The sequence below is a fragment of the Fusarium pseudograminearum genome, chromosome 1, assembly GCF_000303195.2.
Source record: "Fusarium pseudograminearum CS3096 chromosome 1, whole genome shotgun sequence".
Taxonomy (NCBI): Eukaryota; Fungi; Ascomycota; class Sordariomycetes; order Hypocreales; family Nectriaceae; genus Fusarium; species Fusarium pseudograminearum.
Window position 1 is genome coordinate 1455235 of NC_031951.1, and position 25158 is coordinate 1480392.

General features: G+C 49.2%; 9 protein-coding genes across 9 annotated transcripts; 6 read left to right on the forward strand and 3 right to left on the reverse strand.

Annotated features, from left to right (window-relative positions):
• Positions 1–268: 268 nt before the first annotated feature.
• FPSE_01345 (uncharacterized protein) lies at positions 269–2236 on the reverse strand (the record flags this gene model as incomplete). Its single annotated transcript, XM_009254465.1, has 3 exons — positions 269–406; positions 457–2117; positions 2170–2236. The coding sequence occupies 3 exons, from the start codon at positions 2234–2236 to the stop codon at positions 269–271; spliced, it is 1866 nt and encodes a 621-aa protein (XP_009252740.1).
• Positions 2237–2633: 397 nt separating this feature from the next.
• FPSE_01346 (uncharacterized protein) lies at positions 2634–3395 on the forward strand (the record flags this gene model as incomplete). The annotated part of the gene is made up of 2 exons (XM_009254466.1): positions 2634–3166; positions 3221–3395. The coding sequence occupies 2 exons, from the start codon at positions 2634–2636 to the stop codon at positions 3393–3395; spliced, it is 708 nt and encodes a 235-aa protein (XP_009252741.1).
• Positions 3396–3909: 514 nt separating this feature from the next.
• Positions 3910–4679, forward strand: FPSE_01347 (uncharacterized protein; the record flags this gene model as incomplete). The annotated part of the gene is made up of 3 exons (XM_009254467.1): positions 3910–4037; positions 4091–4271; positions 4320–4679. The coding sequence occupies 3 exons, from the start codon at positions 3910–3912 to the stop codon at positions 4677–4679; spliced, it is 669 nt and encodes a 222-aa protein (XP_009252742.1).
• Positions 4680–5694: 1015 nt separating this feature from the next.
• FPSE_01348 (uncharacterized protein) lies at positions 5695–9297 on the reverse strand (the record flags this gene model as incomplete). Its single annotated transcript, XM_009254468.1, has 1 exon — positions 5695–9297. The coding sequence occupies one exon, from the start codon at positions 9295–9297 to the stop codon at positions 5695–5697; it is 3603 nt and encodes a 1200-aa protein (XP_009252743.1).
• A 2960-nt stretch (positions 9298–12257) lies between these two features.
• Positions 12258–12619, forward strand: FPSE_01349 (uncharacterized protein; the record flags this gene model as incomplete). The annotated part of the gene is made up of 3 exons (XM_009254469.1): positions 12258–12386; positions 12467–12519; positions 12613–12619. The coding sequence occupies 3 exons, from the start codon at positions 12258–12260 to the stop codon at positions 12617–12619; spliced, it is 189 nt and encodes a 62-aa protein (XP_009252744.1).
• Positions 12620–13412: 793 nt separating this feature from the next.
• FPSE_01350 (uncharacterized protein) lies at positions 13413–13892 on the forward strand (the record flags this gene model as incomplete). Its single annotated transcript, XM_009254470.1, has 2 exons — positions 13413–13655; positions 13704–13892. The coding sequence occupies 2 exons, from the start codon at positions 13413–13415 to the stop codon at positions 13890–13892; spliced, it is 432 nt and encodes a 143-aa protein (XP_009252745.1).
• Positions 13893–14032: 140 nt separating this feature from the next.
• Positions 14033–15778, reverse strand: FPSE_01351 (uncharacterized protein; the record flags this gene model as incomplete). Its single annotated transcript, XM_009254471.1, has 1 exon — positions 14033–15778. One exon carries the CDS (start codon positions 15776–15778, stop codon positions 14033–14035), a length of 1746 nt encoding a protein of 581 aa, XP_009252746.1.
• A 3678-nt stretch (positions 15779–19456) lies between these two features.
• Positions 19457–20331, forward strand: FPSE_01352 (uncharacterized protein; the record flags this gene model as incomplete). The annotated part of the gene is made up of 3 exons (XM_009254472.1): positions 19457–19601; positions 19661–19962; positions 20026–20331. The coding sequence occupies 3 exons, from the start codon at positions 19457–19459 to the stop codon at positions 20329–20331; spliced, it is 753 nt and encodes a 250-aa protein (XP_009252747.1).
• Positions 20332–20919: 588 nt separating this feature from the next.
• FPSE_01353 (uncharacterized protein) lies at positions 20920–22114 on the forward strand (the record flags this gene model as incomplete). The annotated part of the gene is made up of 2 exons (XM_009254473.1): positions 20920–21313; positions 21366–22114. 2 exons carry the CDS (start codon positions 20920–20922, stop codon positions 22112–22114), a joined length of 1143 nt encoding a protein of 380 aa, XP_009252748.1.
• Between the last annotated feature and the right edge of the window lie 3044 nt (positions 22115–25158).

Sequence of the window (25158 nt, forward strand, 5' to 3'; positions counted from 1 at the left end):
AACCATTGTAGCGGAGTTCGATGTCTGCGGGTCTCGGTTTGGCTTCTATAAAGTCTGACTGCTTTGGATGTGGGTTATGGTAAGGAAGTGGGTAAGTCAGTGTTCTGGCCGGTCGAGTCAAGCTCTGGTTTTTGACTATATACACTCCTTGGAAGTTGGTGACCCAATGAAGGACTTCCATCTTGTTTAATACGCTACGGCAGGCTTGATTATCGTGGGCTTCGTGGAATCTCCATTACAGGCTGATTCACTAATCAGACAGTATGTACTATATAATATCAATGTTGACAATCTTAATATCCTCTTCAGGCTGTTCCTTGTGCGTCCGCACATTCTCAATCTTGTGGATAATATCAAAACCTTGTGTTGCACGACCAAAAATCGTGTGCTTCCCATCCAACCACGGCTACCAATAGTTAGCAAACACGTTTTGTAGAAATGCAAAGAGCTACTTACTGTCTTTTCTGTTGTGATGAAGAACTGACTGGCATTGGTGTTGGGTCCTGCATTGGCCATGCTGACAGTGAACGGCTTGTCGTGCTTGAGACTACTAAACTCATCCTCAAACTCGCGTCCCCAGATACTCTCACCGCCAGTACCGTCTCCAAGAGGGTCTCCTCCCTGGATCATAAACTTGCGGATCACACGGTGGAAGATTGTGTTGTTGTAATAACCGTTCTTGGAGTGTGTGACAAAGTTTTCAACAGCCTTTGGTGCGGCGTCGGGGAATAGACGGATGTGGATGTCACCATATGTCGTGCGGAGGATAGCGGCCGTACCGGTTTCGGTTTTCTTGGCCTTTGCATCCTTCTTGTGGCCCAGCATCGTGGGCTTCTCGTTCTGGACATCTCGGGTCGACTTGGAGACCTCCTCTTCGTTTGTAAACATGTAGAATCGTACTTTACCAACACCAGTCGCGACTAGCATGGGGTCTCGAGTTTCTGCTTCCTGCAGAAGAGGGTTGACGGAAGCACCCATTTCGACTGTCGTTATTCCTTTCTTCTGGGGCTGTCCTTGGTAGATGGCAATGTTGACAGCGCGAAAGTTTTCATCCTTTCCATACACCTTGACCACTTGGTTGGTGTATGTGTTGAGGACCTTAATTCCTAGCATAGACCCGTAAATGATAAAGTTGCCCGACTCATCAAAGATGACATTCGTCTTGTACTTGAGCATATCCGACTCAATATCTCTTTCGTGGGCAGCTCTGCGACCGAATTCGACATTATCCAACTTGGTAGCCCCTGTCCCTGCGCGATGCATTTCTTCTGCAACCTGCAGAGATTCATCGTACTCGCGATGCAACTTGGCCGTGGCGAAGTCAAACATGCGAATCTTTCTATCGGGTAGAGAGAAGGTGACGAAACTCCTGCCGTTTGGCGAAATAGACAGGCATGAGGGTACGGATTTGGCCTTTTTGAAATCAAACAGGTTTGTTGAACTCTTATACTCGAAAACCCCCTCAGGCTTCTCGTAGTCTCCGCTTGGTCGCCAATATTCGAGCATGCCACCCTCATCCGCGGAAACCACACAGTCATACGCCTCATTGTACACCATCAGGTGCACAGGCTTTCGATGCAGGCCCTTTATCGTGTGAATGGCCTCTTCCTTCTCTCCTCGTCCGTCGTAAATGTGTATCAGGGGCTTCGATTCTTCGGAGACGGCCAGGACCGGTACGGAGGCGCCCTTACTGTGGACCCAGCAAACACAGTTGGGGGCATAGTTGAGAGAAATCATAGACAGTAGATCAAATGTGATGACATCAAAGATCTTGACCGTTTCGTCCGCGCCGACGGTCGCAAAGCTTCGGCCGTCGTTGCTCACTGAAACCGACTTGATCTCGCCATCGTGCGCCTTAAACTCCTTGACGAAATCAATGCCTTGCCCAATCTTTTTCCAGAACTTGACGACGCCGTCTATCGAGGATGTGATGAGAAATTCGGTCAGGGGAGTCCATGTCGCAAAGAGGATTTGCTCTTTATGCATAAGAGACTTGGAGTATCGGGGCGACTTGGGCAAAGCGGCGACATAGAGCTTTTCGTGTGGTAGGACTCGTCTTTTCTTCTTGGGAGCTTGGGAGGGTAGCTGGGGGCCCATATCATCGTCGGAGGAGCTGTCTGGTCATTGTTAGTCGGGTTAGGAGGCACGCGATAGGGTTGTATTTCGTACCTGAAGCATCGTTGCGGAACTCTGTGTGGTTGCGCTTCTGCGAGCGGTTGTCATCGTCTGACGCCATTTTTAGTTGTCGGTTCGTCCCTCAATATTTGAATTGGGCGGTTGTAGATATTGCTACGAGTTAGTAGCTTTCAGAAGTGCATCGTTTGTTTAATCTACAGTTTGCGACAGGATTAGACTGTTGTCTGGACAAATTCCGCCTCATGTGGCACGACCTTGAATTGTGGCTGTGTAGCCAGGCACAGGAAGCTTCCCTCAACAAGGTCCGAGATCCACATTGAGGTCATGACATGAAGAGACGGGTCTTGATCAACTCCGAGACTCCGGGCTGGACATGGTTCCTTGTTCTTTTGTAGATGGCATGTGAATTTAATTTTCCAAATACTATCTCAGTCTCATTCATTGTCAATATTGTAAAATAGTATATCGCTGTATAACCTCACTAGGTCTCGGTCAACATGGCACCTCGTCACCCTCTTCAAAAACTCACATCACCCTCGCGGGGCCTTTCGCTAGTCCTTCATCTTGCTGGTATAGCCTCATTCAGCTACAACTTCAAATTCCTTACAGAATGGGACGTTCCCATGTCCAAATCCTATGGATGGCACTTTCAATTCCTCACAATCATTGGCCTCTCGGCATCGTTGCTTGCCTTTGTTTTTGGGGCCCTGGCTGATCTTACACTGAGCCGAACTCTGTTCCAAGTCAAGAACTACGTTGCTGTTCTCGCTACACCTATGGAAGTGGTCATTTCTATCCTGTACTGGGGTATCAAATTCATCGATCCCAAGCTGCTCATGCCTACCGAATTTTACATCCACATCATCCCCGATGTCGGGTTCCATCTTGCGCCTGCAGTATTCCTGACTCTGGATCTTCTTCTCTTCAGCCCTCCATGGACGGTTCCAGCTTATGGAATTATGGCAATTAGCACTACCCTTGCGTTTGCCTATTGGTCCTGGGTAGAGCTTTGCTTCAGCCACAACGGGTGGTAAGTTTCTCTAATATTCAGAATGCGGACATACAATGCTAACCCAAGTACCAGGTACCCTTACCCTCTGTTTGAGCTTCTGTCTACGAACCAAAGAGTTGCCCTGTTCACTTTTGCCGCTGTTCTGGTCACTGTGTCTTCCTCAGGTCTCAAGTGGTTGTATGGACAAGTCAATGGCTATCAGACTGCCAAGAGGGAGGCTCACAAGCCTCTTAAGAAGGTTCAGTGATTCATCTACAGTTGAATATTATCTAAGCAGTATATAGAACGCTCCCAGTCGATGGCGCAGCGGATATAACGATCCAGAATACAGTTTCATCAACCATCCACGTGTAGAATAGAAATAAATTCATTCGTTGAGCATCTCGTTCCCCAAGATCAATCGATGTGAGCTTTCCATCAACATGGTACTGGGACGGATCGCAATCTAAGTTTAACAATATACATTCCCAGTCTCGCAATTAGAATAATCAAAACTCGAAACTGCACACACCTATTTCAGAAAACAGCATTGATTTACATTTTATTAATATACCCAAATGCAGGCAGCTTGGGTACCAAGGGTATGCAGCAGATGCTAAAGTGAGAGTGAATGAGAGGTAGGCGTTGCCCCGCTCACATAAATGGTGCTTCGCCGAATAACCCCCACTACAACTTCCTCCAACTCAACAGGTGCATTAAGATATCACACTCCTATCACCACATTTTACACCTTTTCTCCTACAAAACGCTCAAACTCCAACATGATGGATATTGACGATATCCTCCGCCAAGTCGATCCCTCGTCTCACGGCGTTCCTAGCGAGGCACGCGACCTGCAAGCCTTGACGCGTCTCTGGGTCGCCGAGCGATCAGCCCCTGAGCTTCTAGAGTAGGTCTGTCACTGCGATTCTCAATTATGCCGATTTCTGATTTTTGCTATAGATGGCCGATGGACGGACTGTTCGAGCGTGTGAATGCACGTATCAAGACCCAGATAGAAAAGGTCGAAGATATGACGGGTGACATGGACCCAAAGACCAACTTTGCCCTCATCGTTATTCAGACTGAGCTTGAGCGGTACAAGTTTCTCATGAGAAGTTTCCTGCGAGCCCGCCTCGCAAAGGTGAGTTACCCACTCACTCTGGGACTCATCGCTGAACTAACTCTTCAGATTGATAAACACACTTTGCACTACCTTTCAAGCCAAGAGCTCAGAGACAGATTGTCACCAACAGAACTATCCTACGCCACAAAACACCAGGCTCTTTTGCATAATCACTACCTGTCATCCTTCCTGGCATCATTTCCCCAGCAGCTGCAAAATCTCAACGACACAGCAGGCAACATCAGCATGATCGATTCACCAGATTTGGACACGGCTGTTTTTATTCGCATGCTCAGAGACAAGGATGTTTATGGCAAGGGAACCGATGCTGATATCACCCTTCCTGCTACAAACGGTGATGTACTCATCATACGGTGGTCCAGCGCAAAGCACATGGTTGATGTTGGGGACGCTGAACTTGTCTGAGGTGATCGACCCAACCCAATGAGATCAGGTGGTCAACGCCAATACCACCTACTGCTCTACTACTAGCATCTGCCAAACCACTGTGGCGTTTAACTCGCCCCTGGCACTACCGTCGTCCTCGTCACCATCGCGAATAAAGGCATTGGCTTTAAGATAGCGAAGAAACTTGCCGCTAAGAATACAGACTGTTGCGTCATTGCCTCCTACCGTCACCCAAACGTTGTCAAGGAGGCAATATCTTCCCTTCGAGCTCAGGGTCTCGGCAGCTTCTCCCTCATTATCGACATCACCTCGGATGGCAGCATCGCCACTGCAGCCAAAACTGGACGAAATCGGTGTGATTGTTGAGATGCTTTCGTCTCGGTATGTGGGAATTCTACCAAGACTCGAAATACTGTCTATGTATCTACTGTCACTGGCAGTTTCACCTTTGAGGCAGATTCCGCGTACCCACCGCACATCTCAACCTCTATCTACAGACATAGCAAGTCAACTCTCAGTATGCTCACAATTTACTGTGTCGTCACATATGATAAAGACGACCCGATCGAAAAATTAACATCATGGATACAATTCCAAGATAGCGTTGAATGGCTATGCAGCCACGCGGGGCTGACGGGGAGACTGATACATTATGTAAGAATAAGACAACTACCCTATAGCGAAGGCTTGACATATTGTCGAGCTCCTAACATGTCAACGTATTAGCAGATAGAGGGGCCATGACATTTTGAAATAAACAATCGTTAGATAAACTCTCTAAAATGGTATCCTCAGTATTGTGCCATGCTCCAAGTACCAAAATGCCTTGCAAGCAAAAAGAATTCAACCAAAACGCCATTTCCAATACCACGCCAATTCTGGACTTATTGGCTAGTCGCCTTTCATTTCTTCCTATTCCATCCGTTCCACCATGTCTAACGATAAAGCTGTTTTTGTTCCTTGGCTTGCAGGAGACAGACTCAGGTTCAAGAAAAGCCGAGGTCTTCACCTGGACCACACATGATGTTTGAAACTACGCCTCACTATGCGATGTGCCTGGTCGCCCTTCCAAAAGCGCCTGTTCGCGTCGCATTTGCTGCCAGCGGTATGGCAGAACGGCACTGCGGAGCCCAACAGAGTGCAGACGACGTGGCTCTGGCAAGCCAATTAAACCAGCGGAAGGCTGACGACGATGAAGCGTGTACGGTCTCCAATCGCTATTGGCACTCTTGGGAGGCGAGTCAGTGGGTGAGTCCTCTTCGTCAGGATCACAATGGGCCTTGAGGTCGATCTCAAGGGTCAAGGCTGTTGAGTATCGACGCCCAGGCAGGGTATTAGTACGAGGCCTGGTTCGAGGTCGTGAAAGGGCGTCAGAGAAATCAGGGACATCAAAGTTTCGAGGAGTCTCTTGCCCCTTTTCCTCATTTGCTTCCGGGCCAAGGGAAAAGTCTTCCGGAAGTGGCATCCTTTCTGGAGGTGCTGTGGCGATGGTCGGCAGGTAAGGGCGCTCGTCAAACGTTGGACCCCCAACCAGAGACTTTGACGATTCAGTCGATGAGGCCTGTTCGTCTTCGGTAACTGTAACAGAAGGCACAAGAAGAGTATCTTCTGGGACAGTTTCGAGGAAGTGAGTAAACATCTCAGTGTGAGGTTCAGGAACTGCGTCTGCGACCCGAACCTTTTCACTTTCGATCTCCAAATCGTCTGAATCGGCGGAAACCTGAGCTTGAGTAGGAGAATCAGGAGGGAGAGGTATGTTCTCGGCTTGTTCTGTGCCAGTTGCTGGCTGGGTTTCCTGATTCTTCGTATCTCCTTGCATTGAGATTCCAGAATCGCTCGAGGTTGGTGCTTCTTCAAGCACCTGGGAGTTGTCGACCTGGAGTAGTTCTTGGGGTTCCTTCACATCAGACACCGGAAGTTCAAATGGAAACTCCGTATGCTCCTCCTCCTTCTGATCACCATGGCTGACCTCATCAGCCTGAGAGTGGATCGAAGGAGGCCTGGGGAAATAAGTTAGCACAGAAACATCAAGTGCCTTCTGTGCAGCATCGACGCCGGTAGCGTCCTGCTTCCCAGTAGCGACAGTGTCAGCCTTGGGCGTCGGCACTTCGGAGTCATTGGACAACTGTGTTTCTTGTGTCTCAATTTCCTCGTGGATGCTGGCTTCAGGGGTGCTACCAAAGCTAGTTTCGGACTTTGAATTTGCCTCAACTTCAGTTGAGTACTGTTGAGGCACAACTCTAGTCTCAACCATCTCACATTGCCCATCTTGCGAAGTAGGAGTGTCCATGACGTTCTCCTTGCTTAGAGTTTCCTCCTCAGTCACATCGGTTTGCTGCAGCTCTGTTGCTACAGGAGCTTCAAATTGCATCTTCTCTTGAGATGCGGCAGCCTCATTCTCTTTAGACACAGAGAGATTGTCTACATTGCCTGAGAGATCAGGCATGCGAGTATCAAGTGGGTGACGGGTCGTTTTCTTATCGGAGTTCTCGGATGGCTTGTCTTTAGTGAGCTCAATGGGTTCATCATCATCGGTGATGGGGCGGTGGAATTGAACCATTCCACTCGCAATAGCATCCATGTCAGATTGCTCTTGGTAAATAATTCTTCGTCCATCGTCGACGATTCGAAGTCCCTCGTTGGACTGGTCATGGGTCACGGACCGCGATGGGGTTGCGACGACACTGTCTCGAGGGCTTATGCTATCAGTATCTACCAGGCTTGGAGTAGACGGGGGCTCGGACTTGTTTTCGTCGTCTGCCATGAAGTCAGACATATAGCCATGCTTCTTGGCCATCTCAACGCCTGACGGAACGCGGCACAAATCAGGTGACGGGGTCGCTGGTGTCGAAGGAGGTTCGACAGAATCTCTCAAGGTTTGCATCGCAACCTTCCTAGCAAGTGCATTATCGGAATGGCTGCTGGCAAAAGATCCGTTGAAAGAAGATTCGGAGGCTTGACGCAGGAGAGGAGAGGCAGTGAGCGAAGGAGTAGTGGGCGCTACAGATGAGCCGGCTGTCGACAAAGCAGGTCTGGTCGATGAAGCTGCTCCAAAGGGAGATGCAAAAGTTCCACTTGCTTTGAACCGCAAGTTCGGTAGCGCTTCAGGGCAATCGACAGCGCAGGTGTCCCTGCAAAGCATTGTGATATCTGAGCGAATACGCTCTTTCAAGTGAGCCTCCAGAGCCTTGCGCTCCAGGTCAGGAGTAGCAAACTTTTCGAAATGCACCGTGTCATCGCCACCGGCACCATCCAGGAACCCATCGAAGATGAGGTGACCCCGTTTGTGGACAGTCATAGTAGCAAGAGCATCCTCGTGGTGTTCAAGGACATTACTAATACCAGTCTGAAGGCGCTCCATGACGGCCTCCATAGTCTGGCGACAGTACGTAATCGTTGGGTCGAGTCGGACAGTGAAAGGCTCATGAACAGCCCAAGCTTTGCCACGCAACTCATGAATAGTAAGAACGAGGTCATCCAGGGAGCGCATGGACTTGTCGGTTAGATCGCGAGCTTTCTCCAACTTTGCCTTGACTTGATTCGCGAACTCGTCAAAGTCGCGGCCGTTGTGGTCATTGAAGAGGACCTTGCTCGTTTGAATACGATGAGACAAATACGTATAGTCAGGACCGATGTGGTTTCGGACTTTGACCATGATGTCCACAGCTCCATCCTCAATATGCGAGCAGCCACCACTACCTTCTAGTCCAGCGCAAGACTTGTGACGCTTGTCAAATTTGCGCTTCCAGGCATCAACTGGGTCGATGATGAGATTGGAGACTCGGGTTGTCAACTCCTCACCAAGCAGGAGAGGCAGCGGCGAAGGCTGGTGACTGTCAATCTTGATGGAAGCATTTCGGCTCTCTGGGTATCGGGTGGCGCAACGACTGCGCAAGAAAAGCTCAATGGTATATCCAGAAACGAACTCGAATTTCTGAGAATCGTGGACAAAATGAGACCTGGGGATGCATGCCATGGACTGAGGCCGGCCGGTGCACGGCCGAAAGGTCTCAGTCTCTAAACTAGCTGATTCACTCTCAACGGACTCAGACCACTGGAATCCAGGGTCATGGCGTACTAAGAAGAGGCCGATGATTCGGTCGGTAGCAGCAACAACCTCCCGAGCATCATCATGCGTCAACTCATACTCTTGGAAAGAGCGCAAAGACTTTTCTACTAGAACGACACCATCGCGCTCGACAAGGTATGTGATGCGATATCGCAACGGTTTGACATCACGATGAGGCTTGCGAAGCGGGTCGAGTGCGTTGCTATCATGGCGTGTGATAAGCTCGGATGAGCAATGCTGCAGGCGTGAGAGAAGTGCTTGACAGATGCGATCCGTAGCCTTTAGCTGGGACGAAGCCTCATAGTCGTGGACATGTTCAGAGCTTTGTAGGCCCTCAAATTTGATATCGACGTGCACTCGAAGACTAGGTTTGTCACCCTTCTGGTTGGGCGAAGGCGACGCAGGTGGCGATGCCAATGGAGGAATAGAGGATTCCGAGACGTCTGAGTGTCGGGTCTTCCTCCTACTTAGAAGAGGGAATCGACGCTTGGTACTCGACAAGGAGAATGAAGGTGAAGGTGTGGAAGAATGGCCATCTGCCGAGTTACTTGACCGTCGGAGGTGCATGTTGCCTCTGATGAAAACGATTTCAATGTTGTACTTTTCGACAACCGTTTAAGAGAGCGTTGCGGTTAGAGTTCTGGTGCTCAATGGCATGAAGTGCCCATTGAAGGCTGTTCTGTTGTATACTGCCGTGGATCAAAGCGAGATTGTGTATAGAGCTTGTTGATCGGCAACAAAAGAAACTAGAGAGGGAATATCGAGGAAGAAAAGATTAAAGCAGTGAGGCCAGGTGTAATGAAAAGCAGATATCAAGGCAGAGAAGACTGGGCGGCGGGGTGGTGATTGGAGTCTGGGAGTGATCGACTTAGATGCAGGTGTAGGCGGGGACCAGAAGTCTTGTGTACTTTGCTAGGTCTAACAAGGGAATGTCTATCAACAGGCGGATAGATGGTTGGATCGATGAACGGCAATGCGTTTCCAGGAATGTGTGCTGGCGCAAGTTGAATGGAGCGTCGACTGTGACCGTTTACGGACAGAGATGATGCCCTAGATGCCGTGGGAAAAGGCTGTGGCTGGTTAAGCTAAGTTAAAGAGATTGAAGCACTAATGCTTGAGACGATCTCGAAGAGCAAAAGATGGGTTTTCACTGGTGAACATGAGGGGGGAGGGGAAACCGCCTTGCACGGCGCATGAAGCGTGGCGGGTCTTTTTAAAGATTCTTTGCTTAATGATGATATTGTTCCTGCTTCTCTACCCGCAGCCGGTGCCGGTCGCCCTTGAACGGGCAGTGCTCTAGTGATAGCTCATGGATCGATTTCCTTCGACGCAGATTGCCCATGACCCGGCATCTCACAGTGTCTTTGACAAAGTGGACTGTTGTCTTGTCATGATCCAGCAACTCTCTACCGGGACGCGCCGGCGGGGAGGGGGGTCGCTAGGTGTGGTATTTTGTATACTTCCGTGCGTTCTTCGTAGACCAGGTTGGCATCATGCCACGGCGCGCTGGGCGTGAGATTGGGATGGAGGGCGCAAGACCTTGAGACCCTGTTATCCGGGGCATCTGGCTGACGGATGTGGCGTGATATTTAAATTTATATGTTAAACTACCTACATCTCTCAGCTCGGGGCAGTCCCTGGTGAATTGGGTTCATGACTGCCGGCCGAGTTGGTACTTCTTTCCATTTTCCAGTTACTTCAGTTTTTCTTCCCTTAGCTCTTTCCAAAACTCGTCCCAAGTTCCTTCCTCTATGGAATAAAATACCCACTGCCCCCACGACAAAATCGAGCTTTGATAAACGGCTATGGAGATCCGATACCGATACCACGCAACTCAGCGCACCTGCTAGCCTGCCTCCTGCATTTGTGTGCAAGTCATAGTTACTTAGCTCTTAGCTCTGCTAGTGCTGGTCTAGTGCGGGTTGATACCTTGCAACATCCCCTGGAAGTTGGAGGCTGGCCCGAGCTTGTGGGTGCCTCGGTGGGGTTTTCGTATGCGTTTAACTCCACTATAAAGTTGAGCAGTTGAACCCTGGTCTTTAATTCCTTTATCATTCGATAAGTGAGGTCCTGACCAGAAAAAAGCCAGGATATCAACGGCTCAGATTTGGGCGCGAGCTAAAGCTGTTTGCTGCTTGTCTCAGATCAAATTTTATGGCCTATGATATGATCTGCCTCTGCTTCTCCATCTTTATGCGCCCAGCTCTTATGTCAGACTATGCAAGGGATAGAACATTCTGCATATCCAGCAGCCTCATCCTTGACTGCCAGAGCAAGGAAAGAAGGTTCACTCGGACCCGTAGGATGAGCCCTTGCTCTCGCTTAAAAGCGCAAGCGATGTGATCACAGCTGACATGCCGTATTTGGAGGAGTTCTCGTTGGATCCAAGAATATCTCTTAGAGTCCAACCATGACGAACTAATCAGGCATTTCCAGATCAGCCAGCCTTGTTGAACTCTCTCTTGTTAGTTCCGGTAGATTGGTTGGCTGCATGCTCTATTTGATCGACTGATTTTCCCTCTAATTTCCTTTTTCCAACCACGGCCCTCATTGAACAGCTGCTGATCAGCAAATATCCTCAAAGAGTTGTCGTCCGAAAGATGACAAAGCGGCAGTTGACCAATCACGACTCAAGCACTGAAACTCCGAACCTTACCATGCACACCACCTCATTCCTCGGCGAGCTGAATGGACGCTTTAAGCCTGGAGGCTATCAACTTTCCTAAGGCCTTCTAATCAATATCGTGTCCCAGACTGAATGGATCGTCAGTGAGGCAGTTTTGCTTTGACTAGCCAACTGTCCTGGCCTCGCTGGGCAACACCCAGTGCTATGGCCAGCGATACAAAAAACAAAACCAAGCCAATTTCGCCTCAGATGAATCCTGTCGTAATTCCGCGTCGAGATCTGACCACTGGTGAATCCGTTAACCATTGCCGCTGGGTCTACTTTCGTCCAACTTGCAGAAGTCAGACCACGCTTGCGCACTCCATACCAGGCTTCCCCGGCGGCATTTATGTACGGTACAGTCTCTGCATTGCATATCATTGTACATTGCAGGCTGCAGCACCAACTCTAATCGATAATTATTTCACAAGTTTGCTCAACGAGCATGGTTGAGGCCGTCTTAGGTCATTCATGGCGATTGCTCGACCAATTGAGGTTGACAGAACCTGTCAGTGGTGTTCCGACACGCAGCTTACACTGCCACATCCATAATCGACACAATCGACACGTATTAAAACGGAAGGCCTCTGCTCTGCACTTCCAAAGAACTTTCCGGATTTGATAAATGGTCTTAATATCACATCCTTGTCTATACTTCACCCGATTCTCTCCGCAATCTCAAGCCAACGCCGGCTTTCTTACCCTACAGTGATCTGGCTATGCCTAGAAACAGGCCTTTCTGGCGTCTCATAATGCTCATCTAAGTACTCTATAGGGACACTCGTATCTTGTCACGATAATCAAAGCCTCCGAGTTAACGGCCTATGTATAGACGGCCGGCTTCATCCTGTAAAGTACATACATGAACTCGCCCGCATATACTGTCCCCGTAGACCGGAAGCGAAACCCCAGCCCATTCTCTCGGCTTTCGTCCGGAGAGTCTGAGATCCACAGCTTTATTTTCAAGCAGGGTTTCATGCAGCAAGTGCATGTAAGTCACTCCAACAGTCACCAACTAAGACAATTTTTAGTTGGTTGCAATCGGCTATGCTCGATTGGAACATTGTTCAGCTTTCCAACAATGAGGATGGGCGCACGTTTTGGTGGAGTTTCAGACGGCGATGGTAAGTGACTTCAGGTAGGCAAGCAAAGTCACACAGAAGTTAACTCTGGCACGCATCTGTTAATGAAGGGACTATATGTGACACGCTAAACAGTGGGTGAAAAGATAAAAAGCAAAGTGAAGCAAAAATAAGCAAAAAAATACAGCTGACAGGCGCTGGAGCGATGCTCCCACCAGGGCTTGAACCTGAGACCTTCGCATTACCGAACACTCGGAATGAAGTATTAGTACGACGCTCTAACCAACTGAGCTATGGAAGCCGATCAACTGTTGTTATACGTAGTTGTGATACCGCAGAATACAATACTTTCGTCAATCTCGTCTCCCAGTAGTAATCCCAACGACGCAAGACTTGAGGAACCAGTAGACGAGAATGTCACCATGAGTTTTGGTATTTCGAGATGGTAATATGCGACGGGTGGAGCTCATTTTCCTTTTTCTCACAGTGTAACGGGAACATGCAGTAGCCACTGATGTAGGCTATCTACACCACAGCATGTAAAGAGTGAATATCATGGGAGTTGATTTTTTTATTAAAAATACCCCATATCACGTATGCCTGGGCAACGAGCACATAGGAAAGCCACCTCGTCTTCCATGCTTGCAAGATGCAGTAAATATTCAAATATATCGACAAAGGGCACTGTAATAAGCAATAAGCAATGTGCGCGGGGTAAGTTATATGAAACAGGAGGCAAGCTGCAGCAGACACATGCAGGTGAATGCGGCCAGGCGATATAATCACACAAACTGTCAATGCTTCCTGTGAATGTCTCTTAGATTCACCGAGTTTCTCTCTCTTTATAATTTCGAATACCCCTTTCGATTCAGTCTCTACACCAAGTCAGACCAGCAACGAGCTCATCCACCTGGACAACGCAACTCAACCACACAATGCCCAAAAACGAAGTGGCCGTTACCGTCTTCGAGTATGATGACTCGGAGAGCGAGATAGTCGCTGGCCTCAACGCCCTGGCCCTTACGCCATCCACATCGTCCGAGCTTCCCAGCAAACGCATGACTCTCATGGAGCAATGGAACGATTACTTCAAAAAGGGCGACCTTGAAGACTTTCAGCGTCTGTGTGTCGATCTAGACCTTCCTGGTGATCTGCCTAGCAAGACAAAATGCCGACAAGTAAGTCAAGCACCAAAACATAGAACTTGTTATGCTGACCGTTGCTAGGCGCTCAAGGGCGTACACGTCAACATCATTCAATTCCTGGCATGTGACGATAAGCCCCATGAATTAAAGTTCTTCAAGAATAGACGGGCGCTTGCCCGTTGGACGAGGAAGAATAATGCGTTCTTCCCCCGACGCAAACTACCCAATGGTAGCCCACTGCGAACATTGTTGAAGATAATGGGCAACTAGCAATGTGCCGGTTGATGCTGAAGATATGGGCTGAGTACTGAGAAGGGTAATGAGCACAGGGGATAAATCACTTTTGTGTAAACATAGAGAAGAATAGTGCTCGTACATAACCCTACGCCGTTTTGATGCTCATTAAGTATCTAATTCCTAATCTCCCACAGCCTAATCTTTCCTGTGTCATTACCAACCGCCAACAAGTCACTCTGGTTTCCAAAGGCAACCGCCGTAATTCTTCCAAGAGGCGTCTGGTCTGTGGGCCAGTTACGGTACACTGTGCAAGTAGGGAGATGCACCAGTCGCAGCGCATCCTTCTTGTGCTGACTTCCAAAAGCCATCAACTGACCATCTGGAGAAAAGGTGATGTGTGTGATGGGTGTAACGAGCTGCTCGAAGACTCGCGTGGGTGTAGGGCGCTCCTTGATGGTAACTTCCTCCGAGTTGAGGACGAGAAGCTCGTTGCGGTCGTAAATGTTGGTGATACCGCTGTTGGAACCGACCGAAACCCAGCGATCGTCGCCTAGAGCAGCTGGGCCTTGGTGACCACCAAGAGCCAGGACAATACCGCCGACACAACCCTCATCGTGCCATATACCCACGAAAGAGCGGCTCTCCATGCTATACTCGCCGACCTGGCCGTCCTTTCCGAGGATAGTCATTCCGTTTCCAGTGCTCCACCAAGCAAAGTCAGCAATACCGTTGCGACTTGATAGCCTAGCGGCAGTAATCCATTGCATAGATGTCGTGTTCAAAATGTTAATGATACCGCCTCCCTTCTTGGTAGAGGCCACAATCGCCATATAGTGACCGCATGGGCTGAGCTTGAAACGCTCCATTGACTTATGCTCAAGTCGATGTCCGAGGATTTGCGTCGTCTTCTGCACAGCTCCCGACTTAAGGTCCCAGTGGTGGAAGTACTTTCGTCGCCCTGCAAAGAAAACCTTGTCGCCATGGGGATATAAGAATTCGGCCCGTCGAACATCGACTTGCTTGATTTGCACAGAGGTCAACTGAGGATTGGGTGTAGGGTGAGCGGCGGGCGCGATGTGATGGAGATAGAGGACGGAGGCGGTGCTGGAGGACAGGAGGACTGGGTACTCAGGGTGGAAAGAAAGACTGCCAACAGGCGCGTTGTGCTTGTCTGGGATCTCTCGCGTGCGCTGAATGTCAATAACCTCGGGCCGTAGACGTCTCTTCTGGTTTGATCCAACTCCAGCCAGACTGTTGACGTCGCGAAGGAACTTCTCAAGAGGCTGCGCAGAAACCTCCGAGTCCGAGTCGCTATCATCCGAAGAGTTGGATGCAGCCGATGATCTTCTTCGCTTACTCGGCCGTCCGTCTGATTCGCGCACCCACGCGGGAAGAGGGTTTAGTCGGAGGTATTGCTGTCGCAATCTTTGGCTGTACTCGGTTCCGCTAACAAGATCTTCGGCCTCTGTCTTTCGTAGTTTTCGTAACCGGGTGGCTCCAGCAAGTGAGACTGCCAGTCTGTCGTCGTCGCTATCCTCCCAAGCAGGGACATTCCAATCGGTAGGCTTTGCGGCCTTGGTAACATTTGCAGCGCCTGCACCAGTGCCGGTGTCAAACGTGAAAAGGTCCGCATCCTCAACTTCTTCTAAGCCAGGATCCTGCTCAACAAGCTGCATCTCCTTTCCCTCATCATCCCAATTGCTGTTGAACATTCCATCGTCGTTGAACAATTGCGCGCGGAAACCAGCCTTGTTACCTAGAACAAGACGTTCAAGCTCTTCTTCGTCCGAATCCTTATCGTAAAGCGCAATGGTGGGCTTTTTCTGGGGAGCCTCATCTTCCGAGTCGAATTGAGACTCGTTCTCCGAGGAGGAGGAAGATGAGGGATCCAGCATCTCTTCGTCTTGTGGTGGCGCCATTTTTGGTTGTGATTTATCTCGACCGAAGTGAGGTTTGCGGGTTCTGACTTGGGCGAAATGTTTACAGCATGGAATTTTTTTAGAGGGTCCGATCAGCCTTGCGTGCGCGACTGCCTTTGATAGGTCAATGATTTTGCTAAGTGGTGGGGCTTTGACCAATCATTACCTATCAGCTCAACAAGGCTGATGATCCAATCCTGGAATTACATGTAGGTAAGTAAGTGCAAATGATTGATGAACTAAAAAATATGCATTTGCTTTTTATATGGTATATCTAAATAATCTGAACTATTGAGCTGCGGCCTGTGCCAAGACAGATTCCAGCTGGCGCAAGTCGGGACTAACAGACTCGTGAGACTTCAAAGTCAAACATGAGCCTGCTTGAGCAACGTCGATAAGGTTCTCAACTTTACCCCCCTGCGCCAAACCAGAGATCAAGACGCCGAAGAAAGTATCGCCAACACCATTAACAGAAACGATGTTTTGGACTTTTTCAGCAGCAGAAAACAATCGCATGTAAAGCCCACCAACTGTCGGGTGGCTCATTGAGCGGGCGACAATGTATTCTTCCGAGTCAGGATCTGTCAGTCGAGGATCGCCTCTTCCAAGGATAGTAGTCAAAAGAACGCCCTGAGGGCCAAGCTTTGTCACAATAGTAGGAATGTAGGGAAGTAGTTGGACAGACTGCACTGGAACACCAGCATCAGTCAGCTCAGCTGAGGTGATGTGGATAAAGCGCTCTCGGGCGCCTCGCATACCAAAGGCGTCAATGATGTCAAACCACTCGGGCGCTTCCAAGTAGCCATTATCACGAGCTGCAGAGTACATAGATTCCAACTCGAAACTGTTGGGGGATGCAATATGCACAGTAGGCTTGGGGAAGACTCGAAGTTTGGGGTGACCCTTCTGGGGACAGAAAAGATTCATCGACTTGGCTGTCGACACAGGCTCAAAGGCGACCTTGCAGTCTTCATCTTGGCCAGCCTTGAGCCACGCTCGAATATCTCTCTCACTCCAGTTGCCGTCCACTACCAGCCACTTGGGCTTGGTTCCTCGCACGGCGGATTTCCAATACTCGGGGAATGAGTGATGTGTAAAGATGCCCATATCGGCCATTGCCATGACCAAGTTCTTGTCGGCATCATTCACGGCGACATACTGAGCCGTTCTGTTCGAACCGTGATACTCATTACCAAGTGTTCGGATGTAGGTCGTGTCCAAACCAGAGGCTTGGAGTCCATTCAGAACAGTTTTGCCAGCACTGCAACATCTGTCAGTATCGGTTCTTTGCTTTCCGAACAAAAACACTCTTACACATCGTCGCCAACCATGCTGCAAAGGCGCACTCGAGCATGTTTGCTGACGGAGTGGGCAGCAAGCGCTACATTATGGCCGACACCTCCGATGGACTGGCTGATACTAGATGGGTTGGAGGTATGGAGAGCAGGCGAAGAGCCACCGGACTTGGGTGCATAGTCACAGCTTAGATCAATTGCTACGGAGCCAGCAACAAGAATATCAGCCTTGCTCTCGGACGTTACTTCGGGTCCCTTGAGCTCAGATGGAGCAGCAAATGGAGCGACAGGAAATGAATTGCTAAAGCTACGATTAGATTTACATACGTCCCATGACCATTTTCATCGCTGCACTTACAAAGTCTTGACTGGCTCGGAACCAGAAGACAGCAACCGTGAGAGTTCGACAGCGATGTTGGTGGCCCGGGTGATGTTGGAGGTTACCAGCGCCTTGTTGGCGACGACGGCCTTTTCTCCCGTAAGCTCCTTGAGCCTGCCCAGGATATAGGGGGTGTTGGCGCTTCCAGTGAAGCTCTTCTCGTTTGCCTCCTTGACAGCCTGCTCGATGTAAGAATGCATCTCAGGGGCAGGGATGCCAAACTCCTCGGGGATGGGGTTTGCGAAGAGCAAGCCTGATTCGATGCCGAGCCTCTCCTGTGCTAGGATGATAGCAGCAGCCTCCTTTTCGGTGTGGACGACAGAAGGACTCTTGATGCCACTGTCCCGAGCCCAAAAAGCAGGGAACTCAATCTTTCCGGATCGACCATCGGCAAACGTTGAGACGTGAGCACCCTGGGTCTCAAGAAACTCGAGGGTCCTGGGAATATCGAGGAAGCCCTTGCAGCCACTGCTGATGACAGCAACTCGGGTTCGTCCGAGCTCAGTAAGATCAGCAGAAACGTCCATGGAGTCATGGCCACCACGGTGAACACCACCCAAGCCGCCTGTTCCAAAGACACGGATACCTGCTAGTCTTGCCAGTAGCATGGTGCCAGAGATGGTAGTTCCACCATGGATCTTCTGTCCAGTCAAGCCCTGTATATAAGTCTCGGTCAGCCATCGTAGTTCAAGTCAATGAGGCTTGATGCTGCATATGATGAATACAAGCCGTTGTCAGTATTCATGTTGACTCACCATTCCTGCAATATAGGCAATATCTCGCCTGGATGCTTTAACAGCGCTTCCGCTCTCAATCATGCGAAGGATATCAGATGCTGTGGCACCAACAGTAGGCACACCGTCAACAATAGCAATAATAGCGGGAATTCCTCCATTGCTGCGAACAAGGTCCGAATGTTGCTGAGCAAGCTCATTGCCCAGAGCTCCGTGAGTGTAGATGGTTGACTCGAGAGCAACAATGGGCTTGTTAGTGGCAACAGCATCGGCAATCTCATCTGAGACTTTGAGGAGCTCTTTCACACCGACCAAGGAAGAGCTCATGAGTCGACGTTGAGGATGAGAACAGATCGGCCGAGCTCCGGCTCCGGAGCAGCGGCGCAGGACGGAGCCATGCCGAGAGATGAGGCTTGACAGCCGCATTATGCAGGAATTTTATGAATTGAGAGGTGTTGAGTCCTGACGGTGCAGCTGAGTCAAGGTTAAGCTGATCTGAGTTTGCCCCAGAGTTGATGAAATAAATATTTACAGTAACAGCTACCTACCTTAATAGGTAGTTGGTTAGTGAGGGGAAAGGAAGGGTCCAGTGAGTTAGCGCTAAAGACCCCGTATTATGAGCCTCGGAATAAGACAGCGAAATGAGTGATGGCAAAAAAAGCCAATGGTTTGCTTATCGCGAGGTTATCAACTGTCATGATAAAATAAAGAGATCCACAAGGATCAACTAATATAAAGCTTTAAGAGGCTTGAAAAGTAGGCTAAGCTCCTTGGCTGTCGGAGGGCTCCGTCGGCAAACATGGCCTCTAACTGATTTTAGAAGGCTGTAAGTAGCACTGAGGAAGTAATTCCGCTGGGGAATCTGTATATCGAAGGGCCGGCCCGGTCTCTTATACAGACAGAGTGTGCACATTGAAGCCAAACCTTTAGATATATAACACTCATTACATGGGTCGCTAAGTATAACTTACACTTGATAGTATGGAGTATAATTACATATGAATTGCCCAACTAGTTAGTTGACTTTTGGTCTTCAATAGCCTCATTAGCCTCTTACCCTGGCTATTCCACTCTTATTAAGGACCTCTCAAACACCCACCAAGGATCTGATGTCAGTCAATACTGGAGGCATAGCCAAGCCCAAATATCCGGTTTCAGAACATGCAGTAGATTTAATCAAGTCTTTGCCGTGATGATGCTTTTGGTGTTCCTCCTGAATGCTTCTTTTTACTCATTGCGCCTGGCTGCGTATCGTATAGCAAGCACAACCATGATACCTTCATGGCAAGTCGCGGCTGTGCTGCTCCTTGCTGGACCATCACTGGCGGACAATTTTACCATTTATAACGGCCAGATTTTCACTCCTGGCTTTGTAGTCTTAGATGCACCTCAACCATACACGCCTCTTGGAGGAGGTAAGTTGATATCGCGCCTTTATTTGGAGATGGCTTCAGCGCTGACATTAGCGAACAAGACACCCTCCATGTCGCTATCGATGTAACCGCCAACGGCAAATTGCCGTTGCCGTCAAATGACAACGACAACGACAACAATGATGACAACCAAATTTTCAGCATCGAGATGTTTCTCTACAGCTACGTCACAGGGCGCAACTTTACCATCTCAAATAGAACGGCGAGCGCTAACAACGCCAGCCTGGGTGAGATCATGGCGCAAGAGCCTGGAAGCACTGTGAAGCACGTCAACTGGGTCTGGCCCGATTGCCTTATTGGAGATGGCGCGCCAGAAGGAGACAGTGATCGCGGAGTTTACAATGTAAGGACGACACCGAGATGGTACCAGTTCAAGGCACTGTGTTGTAGTTCTAACATGGCACAGATTTCAATCCGCCAAAACTTTAGATACAACGGCGACGATTACTACACCATATTCGATGTCCCCATCTCTGTCAACAATTCTATTCCAGAGGGTAACGATCGACCGTCGTGCGATGAGCTGTCGAATGAGATTCTTTCACCTGAAGATATCGATGTCGAAGCAGCTAATGAGGTGGGCGTTTTGTTTGCGCCTGGCGATGCGACTGAACTTGATATAGGTGGTGAGAACTCTGTAGGATCTGTTTTTGGTCCTAGTATGAGGCTATATGTTGGTGTCGTGGGTGTTTTCATGGCTCTGTTGGTGTAGATGTCATTAATTACCATGTTTAATCTCCGATACCCAAATGTACTCATCAGCCAAGGGGTCCAGCTTGTCAATCAGTGTTACAGAACTGAAACAAAAGTGAAAAATGATATAACCTCGTACTATCGTGGCATCCGCTAACCAATGCAGGTCACCACATCGCCAACACCATCGATTGCCAATTTAGGAATCATCCCCGCTTCACTTAATTGCGGGGTTGTTACAGCTCCCGAGGAAAACAAAATGCCACTGCCCTTTTCACTCTCGTTTACTCATTATAGACCGCCTCACTTGGCGCGACCAGACCTGCTGGGCTCCTTTTCCACCAATTCTGACGAATAGTCTATGTCGTATTACCCCAGATTTCCCTGTACCCCTGTAGCTAATCGCAGCAAGTCGCGAACTGGTAACTCTTCGTGGAAAGGAACCTCGGTCTGCGTATCCATCATGATAATCACAATATGCAGCCCGCCTCATATGAATGGGAAGAGGGCGCCACTCGCCTGGTTGGAATGCTTTCTCGTACCACAAGTTTCCGTGGTTCATGACTCTACGATTCAGCGATAACCTCTGTGCATCTTGTCTCGTATCATGCCTATCCACCAAGGACTTCTCCCACGCGAAGGCTTCTGCGCCGACGTGGTGGTGCGGTTGATCCGACAAACAGCGTTGAATCCAGCCCTGGTTCTCCCTCTCGTGCTGCTTGCTCGCCTCACCAAGAAGGGCCAGGACCTCTCGATCCTTCACCCAAGCGCCGCGCAGAACCTCAAGACACTCTTGTACCTTGGGCTCGCGCGATGGGCTAGTGGCTGGTTATCTGAAAAGACGAGAAACAACTGGTCAGACGACAAATATGACTGGGAGCACGAGATTGTGCTCGTGACGGGTGGCGCAGGAGGCATTGGCGGCCGGGTCGTCAACTTGTTCTCCGAGATGGGCGTTAAAGTGGTTGTACTTGATGTTCAACCCATGTCCTTTACCACTTGTGCGTGAGATGCAGGTAACCGAAGCAACAATAGCTAACATCATATCAACAGCGGCCAACGTACACTACTATCAATGCGACCTTCGAGCACCCGAAAACGTGGAAGCCGTGGCCGAAAAGATCAGAGCTGAAGTCGGACACCCGACTGTCGTTATCAACGTCGCTGGAGTAGCAAGAGGAAAGACTATCCTGGAATCACAGCCAAGTGACATCCGCTTCACTTTCGATGTTAACGCCTTTGCGCCATTTTGGACAGCAAAGACATTTCTGCCTAACATGGTCGAGAACAACCACGGAATGATCGTTACTCTAACCTCTTATGCGAGCTGGCTGACGATCCCTAACCTGGTCGACTACGGCGCCTCCAAAGCAGCTGCCCTGGCCTTTCACGAGGGCTTGACTGCTGAGTTGGCTACACGATACAATGCGCCGAAAGTCAGAACTGTCATCGTACACCCAGGACCTACCAACACTGCCCTCTTCAAGGGCTACTATCAGAATACTGATTTCCTGATGCCGCCTCTGGCACCCGAGACAGTGGCCGATGCTGTAGTCAAGCAGGTTCTCACTGGGCGCAGCGGTACTGTTATCATCCCGGGCACTGGAAGCATACTCGCTGCTTTACGAATGCAGCCAGATTGGTATGCAATTCCTGTAAGGGCTAAAGCACAGTCGTACATGAGGAACTTCAGTGGTCGCCAAGTTATCGAGGATGTGGATGCTTCTTATGAGAAAGATGGCGGCGAGAAGGACGCTGCTGATAATGCAGGCGAGGGCACGGTTTTGGTCTCTGATAGTTGAAGCTGGACTAGTTGATCTTTTATTTCCCATGAACGCGAGTAACTCGATGTTCGTTTGTTGTTTACGATATGTCTATATCCACCGCGTAATGAGTGCAGAAGTGCCTGATTCTGTCTAATTAATCTAGGTAGCTTGAATAATACCACATAGCATGCCATAACATTTTGGTTCCCACACCTCAAGTACGATCGAGGACATAAGAGAATCTCTGCACTCCAGCCTCCAGGTTTATTAATAGAATATATACAATAACTTCAAACTATCTAATGACTGCATGATCGATGTGTAGTCTGCAGAGGTGTGTCCCCTGGAAATACACATAACCAGAGGGTATTTATAGAACTCCAGGCCCGACGTACTAGAGCCCGAGCTAACCGATGCGTTTTTCCGGCGAAGAATTCCATCCTGTTGGTGACGTCTAGTTAACAGTACAGCATGATACCGCATTAGGTGGTCCCAACTGTCTGATATTGTGAGCACCCAAGTGTGCCGCTATATCGAGGTGCATATATCACAATCCCAACAGTAGACATAATGCATATGAAATGGTTCGATGGCTTAGTCAAAGAGTATCTGAAGGATTCGGACATGACCCTACAGGGAAAGTGTCAATAGTAGAGCTGACGACGGTAAGGCGCCTACATACAAGACGACGTCGCTTAATATGCAGCAAGAAGACATGTGCCATGACGGCGCCTGCTTAGGTGATATGATGATAAATTAAGAGAATGCGACGTCAAGACATGCAAGTACTGTATGGTAGAAACAGGGGACCTGGTCTGTCAGACGAACTAAAGCACATACATCATGAGATGATCACCGTTTACATGCCCGCCCTTCCCGTCATTAGCTCCAGGGTTTGCAGAACAATATGGACATTAGTATTTTTTACAAGGGCACCTAAAGTGGGACTAGGGTCTATCGTTGATACCGTTAAAAGGATAACAAAAGGATCAGAGAAGCGGAAAGTCGACGATGGGTGGAGAAACAAGGCGGTACGGACGGGAGATTTGCAACGAGAGTAGACTTGTTGAGACACTCCATTATCAGATACGGGGAATGGCACAGAAATTCTCAGCGTGTCACTTAGAACCCATGTATTATCACTCTGACATATCAAATCTGAGTCGATGAGACGGCTCCTATATGTAAACCAAACCTACGGTGTAGCCCGGCCCCTCAACTGGCAAAATCTGCAGGTGTTAAGCCAAGTTAGTGACAATGCTTTCATAAACCTTAGATAACGCCTGGGGAATCCGGTGCTTGACAATGACACCGGCCGAGAACGGACTCGGTGGGGATAGATTTGTTCTTCCATGTCATGGTTCAAGGCTGCACATTGAGCCTGGGGAGAAGGAACCCTGAGATATCCAACGAGCAAAGGAACCTAACAACATGCCATATTAGACCCCGATGCTCCCTCGTTTGTCGTGACTGCAGCTGACAGGACAGAAAGTGCACATAAAGAGTACTGACCCTTGCTAGGATTGGCTATCAGAGCTGTAGACACAAGCGAAAACACAATATGTCCGCACCACGTTTTCCGCCGGAGGCTAGCAGCCGCAGAAAGTGGATTCCCTCCGCGAGCGTGTGGCACGGGTCCAACGTCTTTTTCTGGCCTGGTTCTGAAATCATTGAATAATGTGATGTTGAAGATTGGTCTAACATAGTCTAGGCCTGGTCAGTTCTAAGTTGGGGCCATCTCAAGAGGCAGAGCTTTCTTCTGGACTCGGCCAGGTCACAATATAGAGTTGAGTTTAAAAAGTGATAAATGATCAAATCCCGCATTGTTTCATCTATTTTTTATCAAAACCTCCTTGTTTTGTTGGGATTCTGGGGTTGATGAAAGACATGATCAGCGACAATGATAATGACAACTCTTTAACTGCCATCCAATCACGTATTGGATAATAGAATGGAGACTCGTCGAAGACAAGGTGTGGACCCCTCCAATCCGGCAGGAAGGACCCTAGTAAAAAAGAGTGAAAGAGCTTGGCAAGCTAGCGAGGAAGGAAGGAAGGGCCTAAGGGCTCAGGAAAGGAAAGGGCTCTCTAGCTTGCAAGTTTGGGAAGGGACCCTGCTACCCTTAGCAAGCTAGACCCAGTTGGAGGTGTCAATCGTGTCGACTGAGTGGGGCCCGCCAGCAAAATCTCCCGCGAGATCAGCCCATTTCTTGTCTCCTCGTCAGGTCTGGCGTCGCTCGCCTCCGATCTTCTGGCGATAATCATGTCATGCCATTTTTTTCTGGTCCAGCCAAGGGCGATTGCACCAGCCCTCTGACATTTGCCTGTCCATTTCCGTCCATTCTTTCTGATTTGTCCTTCTTTTTACATTAGAGAAGACACATACAGTGCTTGACTACCTAGGTATTCGTAACACCCCTGGTCGTCAATTCCCATCAGCCCCCGAATTCCGGTACCTGCCTGTTACATTGGTGTTGTGTTTCCCATTTTATATCTGTCTGACCTCTTAAGGTTCGGAATAGCTTCATACTTTACTTAGCCTCCCCCTTCTCCCCCTTGTCCTCTCTTTTACGTACTCTATTGTCTCTCGTCCACGCTCTCGTCTTCGCCATCATTGTCGCCGTTTCATCAGTCCTGATCGCCATCACCCGTAGTCCGCTGTAGCTGCACACCCCTTGTCAGCCAGATTCGAGCTGCCCCGCGAATTCGCCATACAGTTCCAAACATACATATATCCAATTAATATTTCGCGAGTCCTCCTCAAAATCTGCAACCGTTTGCGACTTCTCCAATTGCAAAGATCTTATTTCGACAAGCCTACTCCTCGAATCTGATACACATGATACCTGGTAACTGAGTGGACGGATTATTCCAGACGATTTTACCTTACCAGGCACTGTTTCGCTTCGCTCAGCCTTCCCCGTTACTGTCAACTTATCTGTTTGCGACAACATATATCTTGCTGGCTTAGGCTATTCTGCCGCCTTTTCCCGTCGCAACTGCTTCAGGACGACACTCTGTCTATTATTCTGATCCGGCAGAGGTCGTCCGTGATCTCGCAATTTTGACATCAACTCCAAT